Source organism: Myodes glareolus, chromosome 18 (assembly GCF_982192425.1).
Source record: "Myodes glareolus chromosome 18, mMyoGla1.1, whole genome shotgun sequence".
NCBI lineage: Eukaryota > Metazoa > Chordata > Mammalia > Rodentia > Cricetidae > Myodes > Myodes glareolus.
Window position 1 is genome coordinate 44,780,231 of NC_142043.1, and position 16,836 is coordinate 44,797,066.

The 16,836-nt window shown below is 40.7% G+C and overlaps 1 protein-coding gene across 3 annotated transcripts in view; it reads left to right on the forward strand.

Moving 5' to 3' along the window:
* Positions 1-8,447, forward strand: part of Lims1 (LIM zinc finger domain containing 1) — a 58,340-nt gene extending 49,893 nt beyond the window's left edge. For 2 of the 3 annotated variants that reach the window (XM_087898127.1, XM_087898125.1), the window contains exons 8-10: positions 538-586; positions 2,448-2,523; positions 4,915-8,447. In XM_087898127.1, the coding sequence (XP_087754253.1) occupies positions 538-586; positions 2,448-2,523; positions 4,915-5,029 (240 nt within the window). In that variant the 3' untranslated portion in view covers positions 5,030-8,447. Of the gene's footprint in view, positions 1-537; positions 587-2,447; positions 2,524-2,697; positions 2,888-4,914 lie in introns of all 3 variants that reach the window. The other variant, XM_087898126.1, reaches the window with a different exon arrangement.
* The last annotated feature ends 8,389 nt before the right edge of the window (positions 8,448-16,836 follow it).

Below are 16,836 nucleotides of genomic sequence, written 5' to 3' on the forward strand. Positions count from 1 at the left end.
TAGGGTTGTTTGTTTATCCATTTTTTTGTCTGTAAGGACTTCAAGGTTCTTGGGTTTTGTTTTGTTTTTTTTATAAATTATTTTGGTGCTCAAATTGTCACCAGGAAAGATATGTTTAAGTGATGAAAAGTGAATGATTTTTTTATTGTAAGTAATCAATTGCTAATTTTCTTTAGTAAGAATAAATTCTAAAATTTAGTTGCCAGCTACTTGTTTTTTGGTGGTAAACAGAAAGGGCCGAGATGGTACAAATACTTATTGTTAAAAAACTTAATTTCAGGGGCTGGAGAGGTGGCTCAGAAGTTAAGAGCACTGCCTGCTCTTCCAGAGGTCCTGAGTTCAATTCCCAGCAACCACATGGTGGCTCACAACCATCTGTAATGAGGTCTGGTGCCCTCTTCTGGCCTGCAGGCAGACATACAGACCATACAGATGGAACATTGTATACATAATAAATAAATAAGTCTTTTTAAAAAAAAAAACCTTAATTTCAACACATTTTAAGCTTTCACCACTTGTTCTCGTCTTCATCCTCAGCTATTTGGTGATGTTTGTTTCCACTGCAACCGCGTCATAGAAGGTGATGGTATGTATCTGTGAGGGGTGGGACACCGGCACACTTGGGTGGAATGACGTGAAAGAAGCTGATGGGCTGTGATGTGGTCGTTATCAGTTGTTTCCTCTTGGTATGCTTCTCAAGTGCTCTACAGCAGAGAGATGGGCTGACGAGGCAGAACAGCTGCTGTAAGCTGTGTACCGAGTTGCTAGGCCTTGCTGCGTGGGCTCACCAGGCAGGACAGGTTGGCTACAACATGGGAAAAGCAGCTGTGTTTGCTAATGGTCACTAACCAGCCCTGCCAGAGTTCTAAACAACACTGTTTACTGCATGCTTTCTGATTCTCAGTAGACATCACCTAATCAGGAAATGCTTTGTGGAAAACTGCAGTTAGTAGCAAGGTTAGTCCGGGAGCCATCTTTAGTGCCGTGGCAAATCAGCTTAACTGTGGAGACACTTGAAAGGACAAAGGAAGTTACATTCTTTGTGTCATCTTTCAAATACCCCTCACAGTCAGATAAAGTCTGATATTTAAAATTTTTTATCTGATTCATATTTCTTTGGTGGGCCAACAGCAGTAGAGACAACAAGAGAGCTTGTTGGTTGTCAAGCCTTGTCAGGAAAGCTCATCAGAGCAGCATGGGACAGGTGGGCTACTGTCCACATTGCTGAGAGGGGATAGTATTTGGTGTCTCCAATTTGTAAGTAAAGAAAAATTAAAAGCCAAAACGGGCAAAATGGGGCTTGGGTAGATATGTGTGTGACCATGAGAGCAGACTTCTGTCCTTAACACTGTCAGTGCTGCCTGCACGGTGCCAGAGCGGCAGGGCTCACCAGAGCAGACTGACTGGCTGTAGTGGCTGCTCTGAGTTCAACTAAGAGACCCTTTTCTCAATTAATAAGATAGAGAGTGATCAAAGAAAATTCACGTGTTAATCTCAAGCTTTTCTTCGCATAGATCCACACACATCTGTGCACCCACACATGCACCATACACAAAGACAAATGTGAAAAAGAAAAAATGGCTTAAATTGAAACCTATCTCTTTTTGGTTTTTTGAGACAGGGTTTCTCTGTGTAGCAGCCCTAGCAGTCTTGGAACTAGTTCTTGTAGACCAGGCTGACCCCAAACTCATGGAGATCCACCTGCCTCTGCCTCCTGAGTACTGGGATTAAAGGCGTGCGCTGGTGAAACCTATCTTTTTTTTTTTCTGGTTTTTCAAGACAGGGTTTCTCTGTGGCTTTGGAGCCTGTCCTGGAACTAGCTTTTATAGACCAGGCTGGCCTCGAACTCACAGAGATCCACCTGCCTCTGCCTCCTCAGTGCTGGGATTAAAGGCATGCGCCACCACCATCCGGCCATCCTATCTTTTTAATAATGTTTTAAAAAAGTAGCTAGGCTTGGTGGCACATGCCTAATCCCAGAACTCAGAAGGCAGACACAGGCAAAGGTCTATGAGTTTGAGGCCAGCCTGGTCCACATATAGTGAGTTCCAGGACAACCAAGAGCAACATAGACCCTACCTCAAAAATCAAACAAAAGTGAAAAAAATAGCCATAATAAAAAAATAGATTTGTTGAAAGCATGTTAATAGCATTGAAGGTTTTTTTTTTTTTGACTGTGTTTTTGCAAGAAGAAAGACCTCTTACTATCCCTGGTGATACACATGTGTAATTCCAGAATCAGGGAAGCTAAGGTAGGGAGATCAGGAGTTCACTCTAGCCTGGACTACAGAGTAGGACTCTGTATCAGAAATAAAGGAACCTCTCAAGAAAGAAGGCTTGAGCTCCTCCTCCAGGTACCTGGGAACAGCCTTCTTTGTTCTTTAGGGTTGAAAACTGAAGCCCCTTTTTCCATGCTCCCATGTGACTGGGTCTTTTTTTTCCCCTAGTGGTCTCTGCGCTCAACAAGGCCTGGTGTGTGAGCTGCTTTGCCTGTTCCACCTGCAATACCAAATTGACGCTCAAGTGAGTCCTTAGTCCAGCCCATCTTGGCTGCTCAAGCTAGAAGTTTTCAGATGCCATTTAGACTCTAACAAGGGAAGTGATTGATGCCTGTCTCTTCTTTCTCCTGAGTCCTGCTAAATGTAAATGTTCTTCTTTAATTGTTCCTGTTCTGTCCCTTCTTTGTTCTACTCAAAGGGATAAGTTTGTTGAAATTGATCTAAAGCCAGTCTGCAAATACTGTTATGAGAAAATGCCAGAAGAGTTTAAGAGGCGACTTGCCAAACGGGAGAGAGAAGCAAAGGATAAGGACAAGCAGAGAAAGCGAAAGCCAGTGTGTCTGTAAACGTTCTGTCCTTTCCACGTCATTCTCATTGCTTCTCCTGTGGTTAGTCTTTTAGGATTCTGTTCTTTTCTGCTTGTTGTTTTGTTCTTCTTCTTCTTTTTTTTTTTTTTTTTTTGCATGTTTTTGTGGCCATCAGAGATTGAAATACTTGTCCTGTGTAGAGTTGGTTCTTTTGCCTATTACAAGTATAAAACTTATAATGACATCCATACTTAACAATGGCTTGTGTGCACATGCTTGTCCCATCTGTGGGCATAACTAAACCATTTTCTCAATGTTTTCTTAGAACAAAAGCCATTTTGTGGGCAAAAGTTTAAATATTCCTACTTCAGTCAGGTGGCACATACATTTAATCCCAGCACTGAGAAAGCAGAGGCAGGCAGATCTCTGTGAATTTAAGGCCAGCCTGGTCTACATAGAGAGTTCAAACAAACAAAATTACCACAAAACAAATAGTCAACTTAATGTGCTTCAAGATGCATTAAGATTTCAGCACATTTTGTAATTGTCATTCGTGACAGTATACCACTAGGCTTGCTCTACATGCTTCCTGAGTAGAGCTTCACAACAAATGAACAAGTTATAAAGTTATATACTAACCCAAACTACAGATCTTGGAATTCAACAATAAGGAGCTCCAGCAATTAGCTTTGTGAGTGCATTAAAGATGGAGACCATCTCAGAGTTCTTTTCTCCAGAGCTGTTTACAAGTAGATTGATAACTATGTGTTGTTCTAGCTTTGAAAGAAGAATCATGTTCTCACTTTAACTACCACTTAAGGAATACTTAGTGTTACCTTAATGTTGATAACCAGCTTTTTTTTCTCAATAGCTAAAATAACCTATTATGATTTAAACTCTTTTTTTTTAAATTTAGGTGAGTTCTTAAATTAGGAGATAGAGAAATCATTTGTACAGGAAAGATAAAACCTCACAGCTGCCTTATTTAAAATACTAAATAGTAATATCCTTTTACCTTCAAAAAGTAAGTCACTTACATTATAAAAACCAGTTCTTTTTTTAAAATAAATTTATTGTTTGAATAAATGTATTGGTGACAGGCATGGTAGTTCACACTTACAATCTCAACATTAGGGAGGCAAAAACAGGAAATCACCATGAGTTCTAGGCCAGCCTGGGCTCTAGAGTGAGACTGTCTCCATAAACAGTCGGAGAAGAGGCACTGAAAAGAAGAGACCATTAGCCTGACACTTTTAAATGTGATCGACTTAACTTGGGCTGAAGAGATGGCTCAGTGATTAAGCACACTTGCTGCTCTTTCAGAGGACCCAGGTTCAATTAACTCCTGTCCCAGAGATCCAACACCATCTTCTGACCTCCACGAATACCACCTAGTGCACAGGCACATGTGCAGGCAAAATACTCATACACATAAAATAAATAAATCTAAAAAAATAAAATAAAATTTGCCGGGCTGTGGTGGTACATGCTTTTAATCCCAGCACTCAGGAGTCAGAAGCAGGCGGATCTCTATGAGTTCAAGGCCAGCCTGGGCTGTAGAGCTACTTCCAGGACAGGCCTTAAAGCTACAGAGAAACCCTATCTCAAAAAACCAAAATAATAATAAAATAAAATAAAAAATCCTGGAACACTTAGTAAGATTTAATAAACATTCCATGTTCTAAATGTAGTTGTATAGGGTCATTATATAAGTATTTTTTTAACTGATACCGTTCATTTTTGGTTGTTTTGTTTGTTTTTATTTCCAGACAGGGTTTATCTGTATAGCCCTTGCTGTTCTGGAACTCTCTTTGTATGTTGGCCTCGAACTCACAAACATCGGCCTGCCTCTGTCTTCCAAGTGCTGATATTAAAGGCTTATGACACCATTGCCTGATTTACCAATCTTTCTATACATTTACTACATTAAGAATTGAAATTAGAATTATAATTCTTTACTGACATGAATATAGATATTTTATATAGTGTGTTATATGGTATCTTATTTATACGTAGTTTAGCGAATTCATATCACATTATCTGTGTGTGTGTGTGTGTGTGTATGCTAGGTACATTTTCACTAATTTTTTATATATAATTATCTTTAGGAACAAATTTGTGGAGTTTGACATGAAACCGGTCTGCAAGAAATGCTATGAGAAATTTCCATTGGAGCTGAAGAAAAGACTTAAGAAACTAGCTGAGACCTTAGGAAGGAAGTAACTTCTGGTTTATCCAATATTACTTAACTTGATTCACCCTTAACTAAAGATGTATCAAAGCATTAGAGAGAATGTTTTTTTTTTCATTTTCCTTTTCTGATTTAAAAAGAAAAAAAAATGTTTATTCCTATGTAAAACACAGATGTAAAACACAGGACTTTAGCCTTAGCAGTCTGTGGACATTAAATGCTGTATAGCAGGATTAAAAAAAAGAAAGAAAGAAAAGAAAAGAAAAAAGAAAACATGTTAAAGGATAATTTTAATTAACCCCTGTCCTCCAAATAAATTTAACTCTTCAAAATTAAAGCACTCTGCTCGGCACCAACGCTGGGTCCATGTGGAAAGAGAACTCGCTCCCACAAGCTGTCCTCTCACCTCCACAGCCACCTGAGTCCTAGGCCAGCCGGGCTGTGTGGTGAGCCTTGTTTCCAAGAACGAAAATTGGCTGTGCACATCACAGGACCTGTGTGCTAGTATCTGTGCTTCATACATACTCTGACTTGCCTCGCCTTAGAAAACTGCATCCCCTAATCAGGAATGCTACATGTTTCATATAATACCAAATAAAAATAAATACTTTAAGATTTATAAAGAGTCAGCTTTTACGTGGCTCAGATTTTAAAAGACTCCAAACTTTACTTTCTTTTATCTCATAAGAAAATATTTTATTGGGCTGGAGAGTTGGCTCAGCGGTTAAGAGCACTGGCTGCTCTTACAGAGGTCCTGAGTTCAATTCCCAGAAATATATGGTGGCTCACAACCATCTGTAATGAGATCTGGTGCCCTCCTCTGACCTGCTTGTCTACCTGCAGGCAGAACACTGTATACATAATAAATAAATAAAATCTTAGGGAAAAAAAAAAGAGAAAAATTTCTCACTCATATACTGGAAAAGGCTCTAAGAAAGATAAGTAAACTACCAAAATAATTCCTATGCACTCCTAGTGTGCTTATCCAGTTAGTGTTGTAAAAGGAACATGCGTATTACTAAGAAGCAAAAATATTTCAAAAAGACTTGAATTTTTGTCAAATCACTATGCTTAATTTTCTGTTTTGTTCTCCTTATGAGCTTCTTTCTTTGTACAGTTACTTAATACAGTTGCTGTAACTACTGGTATGTCTTTTACATTATTGAGCGAAACAAACAAAGCTATACCAGTTATCTTGAAAATACTGCACACTTTGTGATATTGGGAAAATGAATCATTTAAAAATATGTTATACAATTATGCTTTTAAGCTAATGTAAAATATGTAGTATTCAAATAGGACATGAGATGAACTATTATGCAGCTTGGAATGTATCACTTTCAAAAGTGGGTGTGAGTCAGGGATGGCAGCACTGGCCTTTAATCCCTGCACTCTGGATGCAGAGGAGGACTGACCACTGAGAGTCCTGGGCCAGCCGAGGACTCTTGTTTCAGAAAATGTGGCTGTGCATGTCACAGGACCTGTGTGCTAGTATCTGTGCTTCATACATACTCTGACTTGCCTCGCCTTAGAAAACTGCATCCCCTAATACCAAATAGAAATACTTTGAGATTTGTAAATTTAGAATCGTTCATCACTGATAAACTTTAAAAATTCTTTCTCAGGAAGCCAGTGGAAACTAACACTTGTCCTCTTATTAGAATGATGTTGATACATGTTTTAGGTTTTTTCATTTCAAATGTTGTAATTGGGTTTTATCTACTATAAGATAGTAAAAAGATATAAATAATACTTTCAGATTGAAAGAGAGTGGTAAGAATATTAACTTCAGGTAAAACCCAGTTCTATTTTATGAAAGTTTTTATCCTGAAATGATTGGACCATTCTTTTTGTATAAAATCAATATGCAAAAATATGAACACTTTAAAGATGTTTCTGTTGCTAACATGTTACTTTTATTTTCTAAGTTACCAAGATATCTATAGCCAACATTGCCGGGTATGGTGACTCACACTGTCGTCTCTGCACTTAGGAGACAGGAAGATTGCCATGAGCTGGAGGCCAGGCCTAGTTACAGTGTGAGATGCTGTCTCCCAAGACATCCCCAGAAACAACAACTCGAGTATATCGTTTTGCCATGAAGCCTATCTCAGGGGCCTAGGAAATAACTCAGTCAGTAAAGTACTTGGACGTTAGGGCCTGAGTTTGACCTGGAAGTGAGCAGATCCCCTGTACTCACTGGGTTGCTACCCAGCCTAACTGGTGAGCCCCAGATCTAAGGGGCTCTTGCTTCATTCTCTGAAATGAAGCAAGGTGGATGGCTCCTGAGGAATGACACCCAAGATTACATCTGGCCTCCACATACACATATACTTATCACACATTCAGAAATATATACTCACACATATATACAAAAAAGGATATCTCAGGATGCTATTACTCTGCCATTAAAATGTTTGTAATCATGAATTTTTTTAAAATACTTGGTTATGCACATTATGGAATGAATACATTTCTGCTTTCAGATAACTAACTTGTAGCCAGTTACTTTATTTTTTAATTTTCTTTTGGGATTAAGAAAATTTTAAGTGATTAAAAACAATACATGCTTTGTGTTTGTTTAGTAGTTTAAAATTGTTTTTGACAATAAGAACCAAAATACTTCAGTGTGCCTTTATCAGCTAATAATGACAAGCAATGAGTATCTTAAGTGTATTTATGGAGTATTATTATACACGCATTTAGGCAGTAGAATTTGTAGTCTAAGGTCTTGATGCTAAGTTCTTCTGTACCTCACTAGCTATATGAAGCAGAAAAGCAAGCATTCACATGCTTCCCCCATCACTTTGGAGATGCATGGCCTAAGCCATTGCTTACACATCTTACATGTCATCCTTAGCCAGAGTCCCCGCTGCTGTCTTTGCTCAGTCCTCTTCAGACAGGAGTACTCATCAAGTTTGACTTGGTGGTTATATGATACTTCATCAAGAGATGGTGCTTCTCTCTGTAGGGGGTATCTTTGGAGCCCTTAGTGCAGAAGAAGATGGAGAGGTGTAAGTGGGGCAAAGACAGACTTGGTCCAGTTCCTATTTGTTGTTGGGTTCACTGGCTGCTGGCATTTGCTAGTGGACATCTCTGTTTGAATTTTTAGGGGCAATCTGAAATAATTTATTGTGCTTATCAAATTTTTAAGTGCCCTTAAAATTTTTGTCTTTACTTCTCCTAATGTAATGGGGAAAATGAAAACACAGAAAATATTTTGTGTGTCATGTTCAAAGCCTTATTAACACTGTCTGAAATAGGTCATTTTGCCTCATCCATTTGCCAAAGTAGCCAAATCCAAGTTAAGAAAACTTTGACATAGGCTGACAATATTCTTGTTAGAGTGTAAGCTTAATGGCTGGAAATTATATCAATAATTGTGCTTTTTAAGTAGCAACCATTGCTGTATACTTTTGGTGCTTAATAAATGTTCATAATTATTTATAATGTGTTATGTGTCATTTAGTTTGACCTCTTTGAAGACTCAAATATTCAGTGTAATATAGTAATATAGTAAATATTCACATATGTGGGCAAAGGCTCCTTGCAGGAGTGTAGACTAACCCCAAAACAACTGCATCACAGCCGAGTCACACTTAGCATAGGACAACCTCCCCAAAGCTGCGTAAATGGAGCCTGCACCCTTAGTTACCTTTTCTCCTGCCTATTCTAGCACTCCTCACAGCCGTGTGCACTGGGGCTGAATCACATGCATCTAGGGGTGTATTGTGCAAGAGGGAATGAGTGGCTGGTATCTCAGGTGAGGGCCTAATGACCTCCCTGACTCCTGCTGTGAGGAAACTAAGCAGCCTGTCTTGCTCAGGAGCTCTTGTGGGTAATCTGTAGCTTTGATTAAGATGATGCGTGCTGGTTTACTCCACGGCTAGCATTCTACAATGCCACAGAAGGTGTTGGATGTCAGGATAAATGCTAATGTTTTTCAGTTCTGGGGACCTATCCTAGGCCTGGCCTTGTGCTGCTAGATATACCAATTTATTTTCACATTGACCAGGTGCCTGACAAGAAGCAACTTAAGAGATGAAGAATCTCTCGTCATGAGAAAATATGTGTCAGCTTGCTCACATCTGAGCAGATGAAGAAGTAGAGAGAGGCCTCCGCTGGAATCCGGCCTAGGTTCTAACCCCTAAGACCTACCCACTGGAGGGGCCCTGTGGAGATAGTCAGCCATAACAGGGATCACTCTGCCTCTGAACTGAATGCCTAACTGATATTTTTCATGTCTTTTTTAATTTTATGTATATGAGTGTTTTGCCTGTATGTTTATATGGGCATCACGTGTATCACTGGTTCTGGAAAAGGAGTTCCCATCTAATTCCCCTGGAACTGGATGGTTATGAGCAACCACATGGCTGCTGAACCCAGGACATCGTCAGGAGAAATAAATGCTCTTTATCACTGAGCCGTTTTTCCAGCCCCCGTTTTTTTATATCTTGACATATATCTGAACATAAAATCTAGGCACCTGCACCATGCCTGTCGGGAAGATGCTCACAGTCAGAGCATTTCTCTCCCAGTATTCAACCTTTCTTTGACAAAACTGCTTTCAGTTTGCTACACTTGGGAGCTCCCTTAGGTTCTGAATTGACCATGCATCTCTTTTCCTCCCTCTCAGATGTCTCCATGTGGCACAATGGCAGGACTGCTGGAAAGGGGAGGCTTCTTGGGAAAGCTGTATGGTATGAGAAGTGGGAACTTGTGAGGGAGGAGGCCAGCAGTGGACCTCCCATGCCTTCTACTTACCGTCTCCTACACCGGCATCTGTCTAGACTCCCAAGCTAACAAGGTGACTACATACAGTCCAGCTAGCTGCCCCCTCATCCCTCCGCTCCAGAATTCATCAAACAGCTGTGGAAAGATCCGTGAGACTTGTCCTCTGCCCCTGACAGTGCCGCCCACTTCCAGGTTGAGCAGCTTCCCCGGCAGTCTAGACAATACAAGGATGACACCCTGTTTTAAAACGGGGGACATAGCCAGGCGGTGGTGGCGCGCATGCCTTTAATCCCAGCACTTGGGAGGCAGAGGCAGGCAGATCTCTGTGAGTTCAAGGCCAGCCTGGTCTACAAGAGCTAGTTCCAGGACAGGCTCCAAAGCTATAAAGAAACCCTGTCTCAAAATCTCAAAAACAAACAAACACAAACAACAACAACAAAAATGGGACAGGGGTTAAGTGCAATAGACAGGTGGAGTGTCAAAGACTGTGGTCTTTACGCTACTTTTGTTTACTTTGTAATGAGGTGACCTGTATCGCCCAAGCTGACCTTGGACTCCTAGGTTCAAGCAGTCCTGTTTACTGCCCACGACCCCAAGACTCTGGAACTACAAATACACTGATATACCTAGCTCAAAACAAACTTCTTATTTAATAATACAGTGAAAGTCTGTGAACTGAGGTCAGGTAACAGTTACTGAAAAACAGAACTTGAAGCCCTGGCAGGGAAGGTTGTCCAGGCCAGGAGCATTGCAGTCAGTCCTGGGGTGAAGGAGTCAGGTCTCAGATGACTGACAGGGAAAGAGGCCGGTGCTGTGGAATTTACATTTAGCTGCTCAGAATATGCACTCTGATTACATGAAATGCCTTGATCAGTGGTTGCTAGCTACTTTATCTTCTCAGAACAATAGAGCAAATTAAGTTCAGCGGCTCTATGAGATAGTTACCTCCAAAATGATAATGGTTTGAAATAGTTAATAATGCAAGACTGCTATAGCATTGTCAAATGTTGGAGAAATTATTCAGCTTTTTTGTCATTTTGTGTTTTTGTTGTATTTGAGACAGGGTCTCGCTCTGTATTACTGAGTGCTGGAATTAAAGGTAGGCATCACTGCACCCACCTTAATTATTCGATTTTGAACAGAATGTAACAAATGCTGACTCATTTATTTCCTTCTAAAACGCAATTTCTATCCCTTTCTTTAAACGTATATGTACTTGGAAAATCCTTATACTCAATATAGGAGCAGGCTCCAAGTAAGTTCTATACTTATAAAAAGGCTTATTTTACAGCTGAGGGCGGAACCAGTAAATGACTCAGTGGGCAAAGGTGCTTATTACCAACCCTGCTGACCTGAGCTGGATCCTTGAGGCCTCTATGGTGACTTTTGCAGAGGAAAACCTCTGACCTTTACATGAGCACTGGCATGTGTATGCTTACACAAACACACTATTACAGATGTTTATTTGTCTTTAATGAGCTATCGGAGCTGGAGTGATGGCTGCTCTTCCAGAGGATCCGGGTTCAATTCCCAGCACCCCCATGGCAGCTCACAACTGTCTGTAACTCCAGTTCTAGGGGATCTGATGCCCTTACACAGAAATATATGTAGGCAAAACACCAATGCACATAAAAAATATAAAGGAATCATTTCATTTAAAAAATGAGCTGTCATAATGGGACTCACCTTGAATCCAGCATTCTGGAGGCAGAGGCAGGAGGATCTCTGCGTTTAAGGCCAACCTACTCTACATAGTGAGTTCCAGGCTAGCCAGACCTAGACTGTCTTTTAAACAAATCAAATCAAATGTGTGTGTAAATGAATATATATATATATATATATATATATATATATATATATGAAAACATGAAAATGTCAAAGTAGTTTTTCAAGTTTTTGTTAAAGAGACTTTGGATAGTGGAGGAACTCTATACAGCTTATGGGTTTTAGATCGCCAAAATAGATACTGAGCTGTAATCATGGAAATGCTAGGTGATTTTTGCACATAAACTGTTACATGGTTTCAACATATTCCCCCCTCAATATTGATGACCCAACTTGTGGCAAGCATTTCCCCATAGATAGAGCAAGAGTAAGCAAAATGAGTTCCTGTCTCAGTTAATACGAGTTCAGAGTTAGAGCTGGAAGTAAAACTCAATGAGGCAGTCACCCTGCCAGAAGCAGATTGCACAGTAAAGATGGCATTCACTAAGTACAGACTTACTTAATCCTTTGGTGCCACAGTTCTGTGACGGTGTCGGGAGTATAGCCTGGTGGCTAAGTACCAGTGTGTAGCACCAGAGGGGAAAATAGGCTTTTAAGTTCTCATTTGATAGCAAAATTAGGAAGTGGAGTAGATGTTCCCAAGGCTTCAGAAGCCATGAGAAATAACTTTTCTCTTTCTAAATGTCTAAACCTCCCATGGATGCTAACTGAAGTCCCAGGTGGAGACAGTAGCCACTGCCCAGTGCTGCCCGCTGTCTCGTGGGATTCCTAGAAATGGGAAGGGGCCACTGGATTCATGATCTAGAGAGCAACGTTAAAGTCAACACAGTTAGAACCCGTATTGGAGATACCAGGGCAATCTAACAACCACCAGCAGTGTATGGCCTGCATACATGGCTCAGCTCAGCTCCATAAATGTTAGAGACAGGCTTGGAAAGGACAACTTGGGGCTAGCAGGATGGCTCAGCAGATAAAGGCATCAGTTGTGCACAGTTGGCAACCTGAGCTCAATCCCCTGGAAGGAAAGAACCAGTTCCACAGAGTTATCGTTTGGGCTCCACTCCTCTGTTCTAACACAGGCACGGATACGCAACAAGAAATAAGCAAATAGTCAAACAAAGATGATAAGAACAGCCAGGCTTGGTGGCACATGCCTTTAATCCCAGGAGGCAGAAGCAGGTGGATCTCTGTGAGTTCGAGGTCAGCCAAGTGAGTTCCAGGACAGCCAGGGATGTTACACAGAGAGACCCTGTCTTGATAAAAGAAAAAAGAAGGGTGAAGGCTGGAGAGATGACTCAGAGGTTAAGAGCACTGATTGCTCTTTCCAGAGGGATCTGAGTTCAATTTCCAACAACCACATGATAGATCACAACCATCTGTAATGAGATCTGGTGCCCTCTTCTGGCCTGTAGGCAGAACATTGTATACACTGTATACATAACGGATGGATGGATGGATGGATGGATGGATGGATGGATGGATGGATGGATGGACAAATAAGTAACTAAATAAATCTTTTTTTAAGCAGCTGAGCAGTGGTGGCACACACCTTTAATCCCAGCACTTGAGAGGCAGAGACAGACAGATCTCAGTGAGTTCAAGGCCAGTGTGGTCTACAAAGCAAGTTCCAGGACAGGTAGGACTGTTACACTGAGAAACCCTGACTCAACCAAAACAAACAAACAAAAAAATCAAGAGATTTAAAAAAGAAAAGAGCAACTTACTAGAAGTATTTGCTTTTTGCCATACAATGTTCAGCATCCAAAAAAACCCAAAAAAGTGTATGTTATTAAAAGAGGATATTAATTTGAAAACTATTTCTACTGCTTTCAAATTATACTGCTTTCCAGTTACTATGTTACAAGGAGAGAGGTGCCCTTTGTCCCAGCCGCCCGCCCGGCTAGCTTACTTCCGAAATAACCACACAGAAACTGTATTAATTAAAACACTGCTTGGCTCATTAGCTCCAGTTTCTTATTGGCTAACTCTTACATCTTAATTTAACCCGTTTCTATTAATTTGTGTATTGCCACATGACTGTGGCTTACTGGCAAGATTCTAACCAGCATCTGTCTCAGGCAGAAGGTCCATAGCGTTTCTCACTCTGCCCTTTTCCCCAGCATTCAGTTCTGTCTTCTCCATCTACCTAAGTTCTGCCCTATCAGGTCCAAAGCAGTTTCTTTATTCATTAGCCAATGGAAGCAACACATGAACAGAAGAACCTCCTACACCATTACCATGTATTTATTTCCGAAGCCTTTTATTGGGTTTCCCTCTCTCCAGTGTTGTATGTAAATTGCTTCACAGAACAGCCGGGCCCTTCCCTTGTGTATCTGTGAAATACTGACGTGAGTAGATTACAGACCAACACACACACACACACACACACACACACACACACACGATATATATATGATATAAGGCCACATCTGAGGGTTTTATGTAAGAGGCAGGAAATATCTGTGAGTTAGAGACCAGCATGGCCTACACTGCTAGTTGCAGGACAGCCAGGACTGTTACAAAGAGAAACCCTGTCTTGAAAAAAAAAAAAGAATCAGAAATTGATTTTTAGAAAACTTTTTAGAAAATCATTTATAAGGACCAGCTACTACTTGGATGAATTGTCAGGCATAACAATTTATGATCACTAAAGACATCAGACAATTTTATTTATAAATACTATTTTTAGAAGCAGCAGAACTAATGAAAACAAATTTCATGTCCAGCCCTAGGTAGCCACTGGGGCTAACTCTATAGGAACTGTTAAAGGTTGAACTTTATGGCTATCATTCCCATGCGTCCATAAGGAGGAAGAGACGTGGTGATCTGTATCTCTGCATCTCTCTATCTGTTGCATTCCTCAAGCTTTGACTATGTGGTGTGTGAGCATGTGTGTGTTGCGTGTGCGTGTGAGTGTGTGTCTGTGTGTTCCAGGTTTGTAATGGAAGAGCTGGTTCCCATCGTTACTGGAAGGTGACTTGGAGGGCTCACTTGGTAGTGGATTCTCTCTCCCCGTGTGTGTTGGATCCACAGGATGACACCTGTGACTCAGGGTTTAAATGTGTGCCCATAGCTAAGCCTGCAATGCTGACTAGCCCTGTCTTATATTATTTAAAACTCTCTTGGGAACATTTTACAGAATCAGGTAATCAGCTACCTCTCAGGCCTGAAATTGGCTTTTGCTAAGAGGAGAATTGAAAGCCAGGATAGAAGGCGTGGCCAAGTGAATGAGCATGCAGGTCCCATATCAGCTGTTAGGTATGTACAAGATTCCTGTGTTCACAGCATCCGTATATGTCCGTTCGGGAGACATCGAGGGCTACATCATTGCTATTTGCCTTGCCCTTGCTTGAGAGTGGGTGCAAACACTAAGACCCTCTACCAAGAGAGAGAATTTATCCCCCTGCCATGTGAGACATGGTGAATAATTCATCTTTTTTGTAGATAAGGAGAAGGTTGTCCTGGTTTGACTTACACAACCAATGTTGTAGCAGCAAACGCAGACAAGTTTTGTTTTCCCACGCATCCTTATCCTGTATTGAGGCCAGCATGCAATTTACTTTGGTGGAGTCTATGTTCCGTCCAAGAGAAAGGGTACCAAGTAAGTTTGAGGATGTAATTTACAATAAATTAGTCACTCTCACGAGATTAGGATTTTGTTAAATATGGTAATTTATCCCTGCTAGAATTTTGATCCTTGGGCTGGATGTGGTGTTGCGCGCCTTTAATCCCAGCACTCGGGAGGCAGAGGCACATGGATCTCTGTGAGTTCAACCAATGCCATCCTGGTCTACAAAGTGAGCTCCAGAACAGCCATAGCTGTTATACAGAGAAAACCTGTCTCGGAAAAAGAAAAAGATTTTGAGCCTTAGTCTTTCGGTCTTTTTGGCCTTGGTAGTTGAAGAAGCAAGACAATGAAAGGAAAGTGTCTCAATGTGTCACAGACGTGCTGCCTCTGGCGACAAGACTACCACCTGCCTGGCCATGTGACAAATGTGACTGCCCGACCAAGTGCAAGAGAGAGCATGACTGGAGTTTAGGCTAAGAGACAAAACATCCCAGGACTGGGCAAAGGAGGGGCATAAGATTGTCTATCACATGGGGACGAACTTGAACTTCCCACAGGGCTTGAAACCCTGACTGCCCTTAGGGACAAAGAGGGAGGAGGAGAGGGAGGGGGGGGAGTGGGAGGGTGTTGGGAAGAGGGGCGTAAATGGAATCTTTTATAATTTAATAAAATTACTTTAAAAAAATTAAAAAAAAAAGATTGTCTATCACAGATTAAGACATAGATTCCTAAACCCACAAGGGCATGTCTTCTTCATCTTGAGGGTTTCAACAATTAATCCTAAAATAAATATCAGGTTTCAAAAACAAAGATTTTTGAGCCTTACAAATTATAATTTTTTTAATTGGAGCTCTTTTAGTACCAAATTTTAGGCCATAAATCTAGTCCATAGGGAACCTGGGAACCTCACTCCTTTGATCTCATAGAACAGATCTTTTATATTAAGTAACTCATCATAAAAAATGTTAATTACAGGAGAAACAGGAGCATCTTTCAGTCAGCTTTTGCTAGTATGAATAGGCTGTTATAATCCAGGAGCATTAACAAATGTATTACTATTATAAGAAAGTCTAAATCACTTACATTTCATCCTCCATTGGTCCAGTATAACATGTTCAGATTTTCTGTGATTTGGCTCCGGATTTACGGTTTTGTTTTTAATCTTCATTTGTATGAATCTTTCCATCTAAAATATTTATCTGTTGTAACATTTTTATGGCCTTGTTAATCCTGAGAAAGTTTGCATCTCAGAAAGAGCTTTAGAAATTATCAGTAATGGGGGGCTAGAGAGATGGCTCAGAGGCTAAGAGCACTGACTGCTCTTCCAGAGGACCCTGGTTCAATTCTCAGCACCCACATGGCAGCTCACAACTGTCTCTAATGCCAAGATCTGACACCCCCACACAGGCCTACATGGAGACAAAATACAAATGAAATAAAAGTAAGTAAATTTTAAAAAAAAGAAAGAAATTATCAGTAATCTTGAAAGAAAGAGCATTCTTTGTGCACAAGAATCAATGGATGGAGAAGGGTGGAGAATGCTGGGGGAGGTGCTCAAAGAGCTGTGCTTAAATGCAAGAGAAATAAACTACTCAAGGTCAGAGTCTCAAAGTTGGAACCAATTCCAGTTACTGAGTCGTGTTGAACCAGACTGCCTTCTTGCCTCTCATGGGTCAACACTGCTGATTGTGGTGTTTGCACGCGTGCACACGCACTGCATTGTAACTCCCAAAATAATCACAAAGAAACTGTATTAATTACAACACTGCTTGGCCTATTAACTTCTGCATATTTGTAGCTCATTCTTATCCC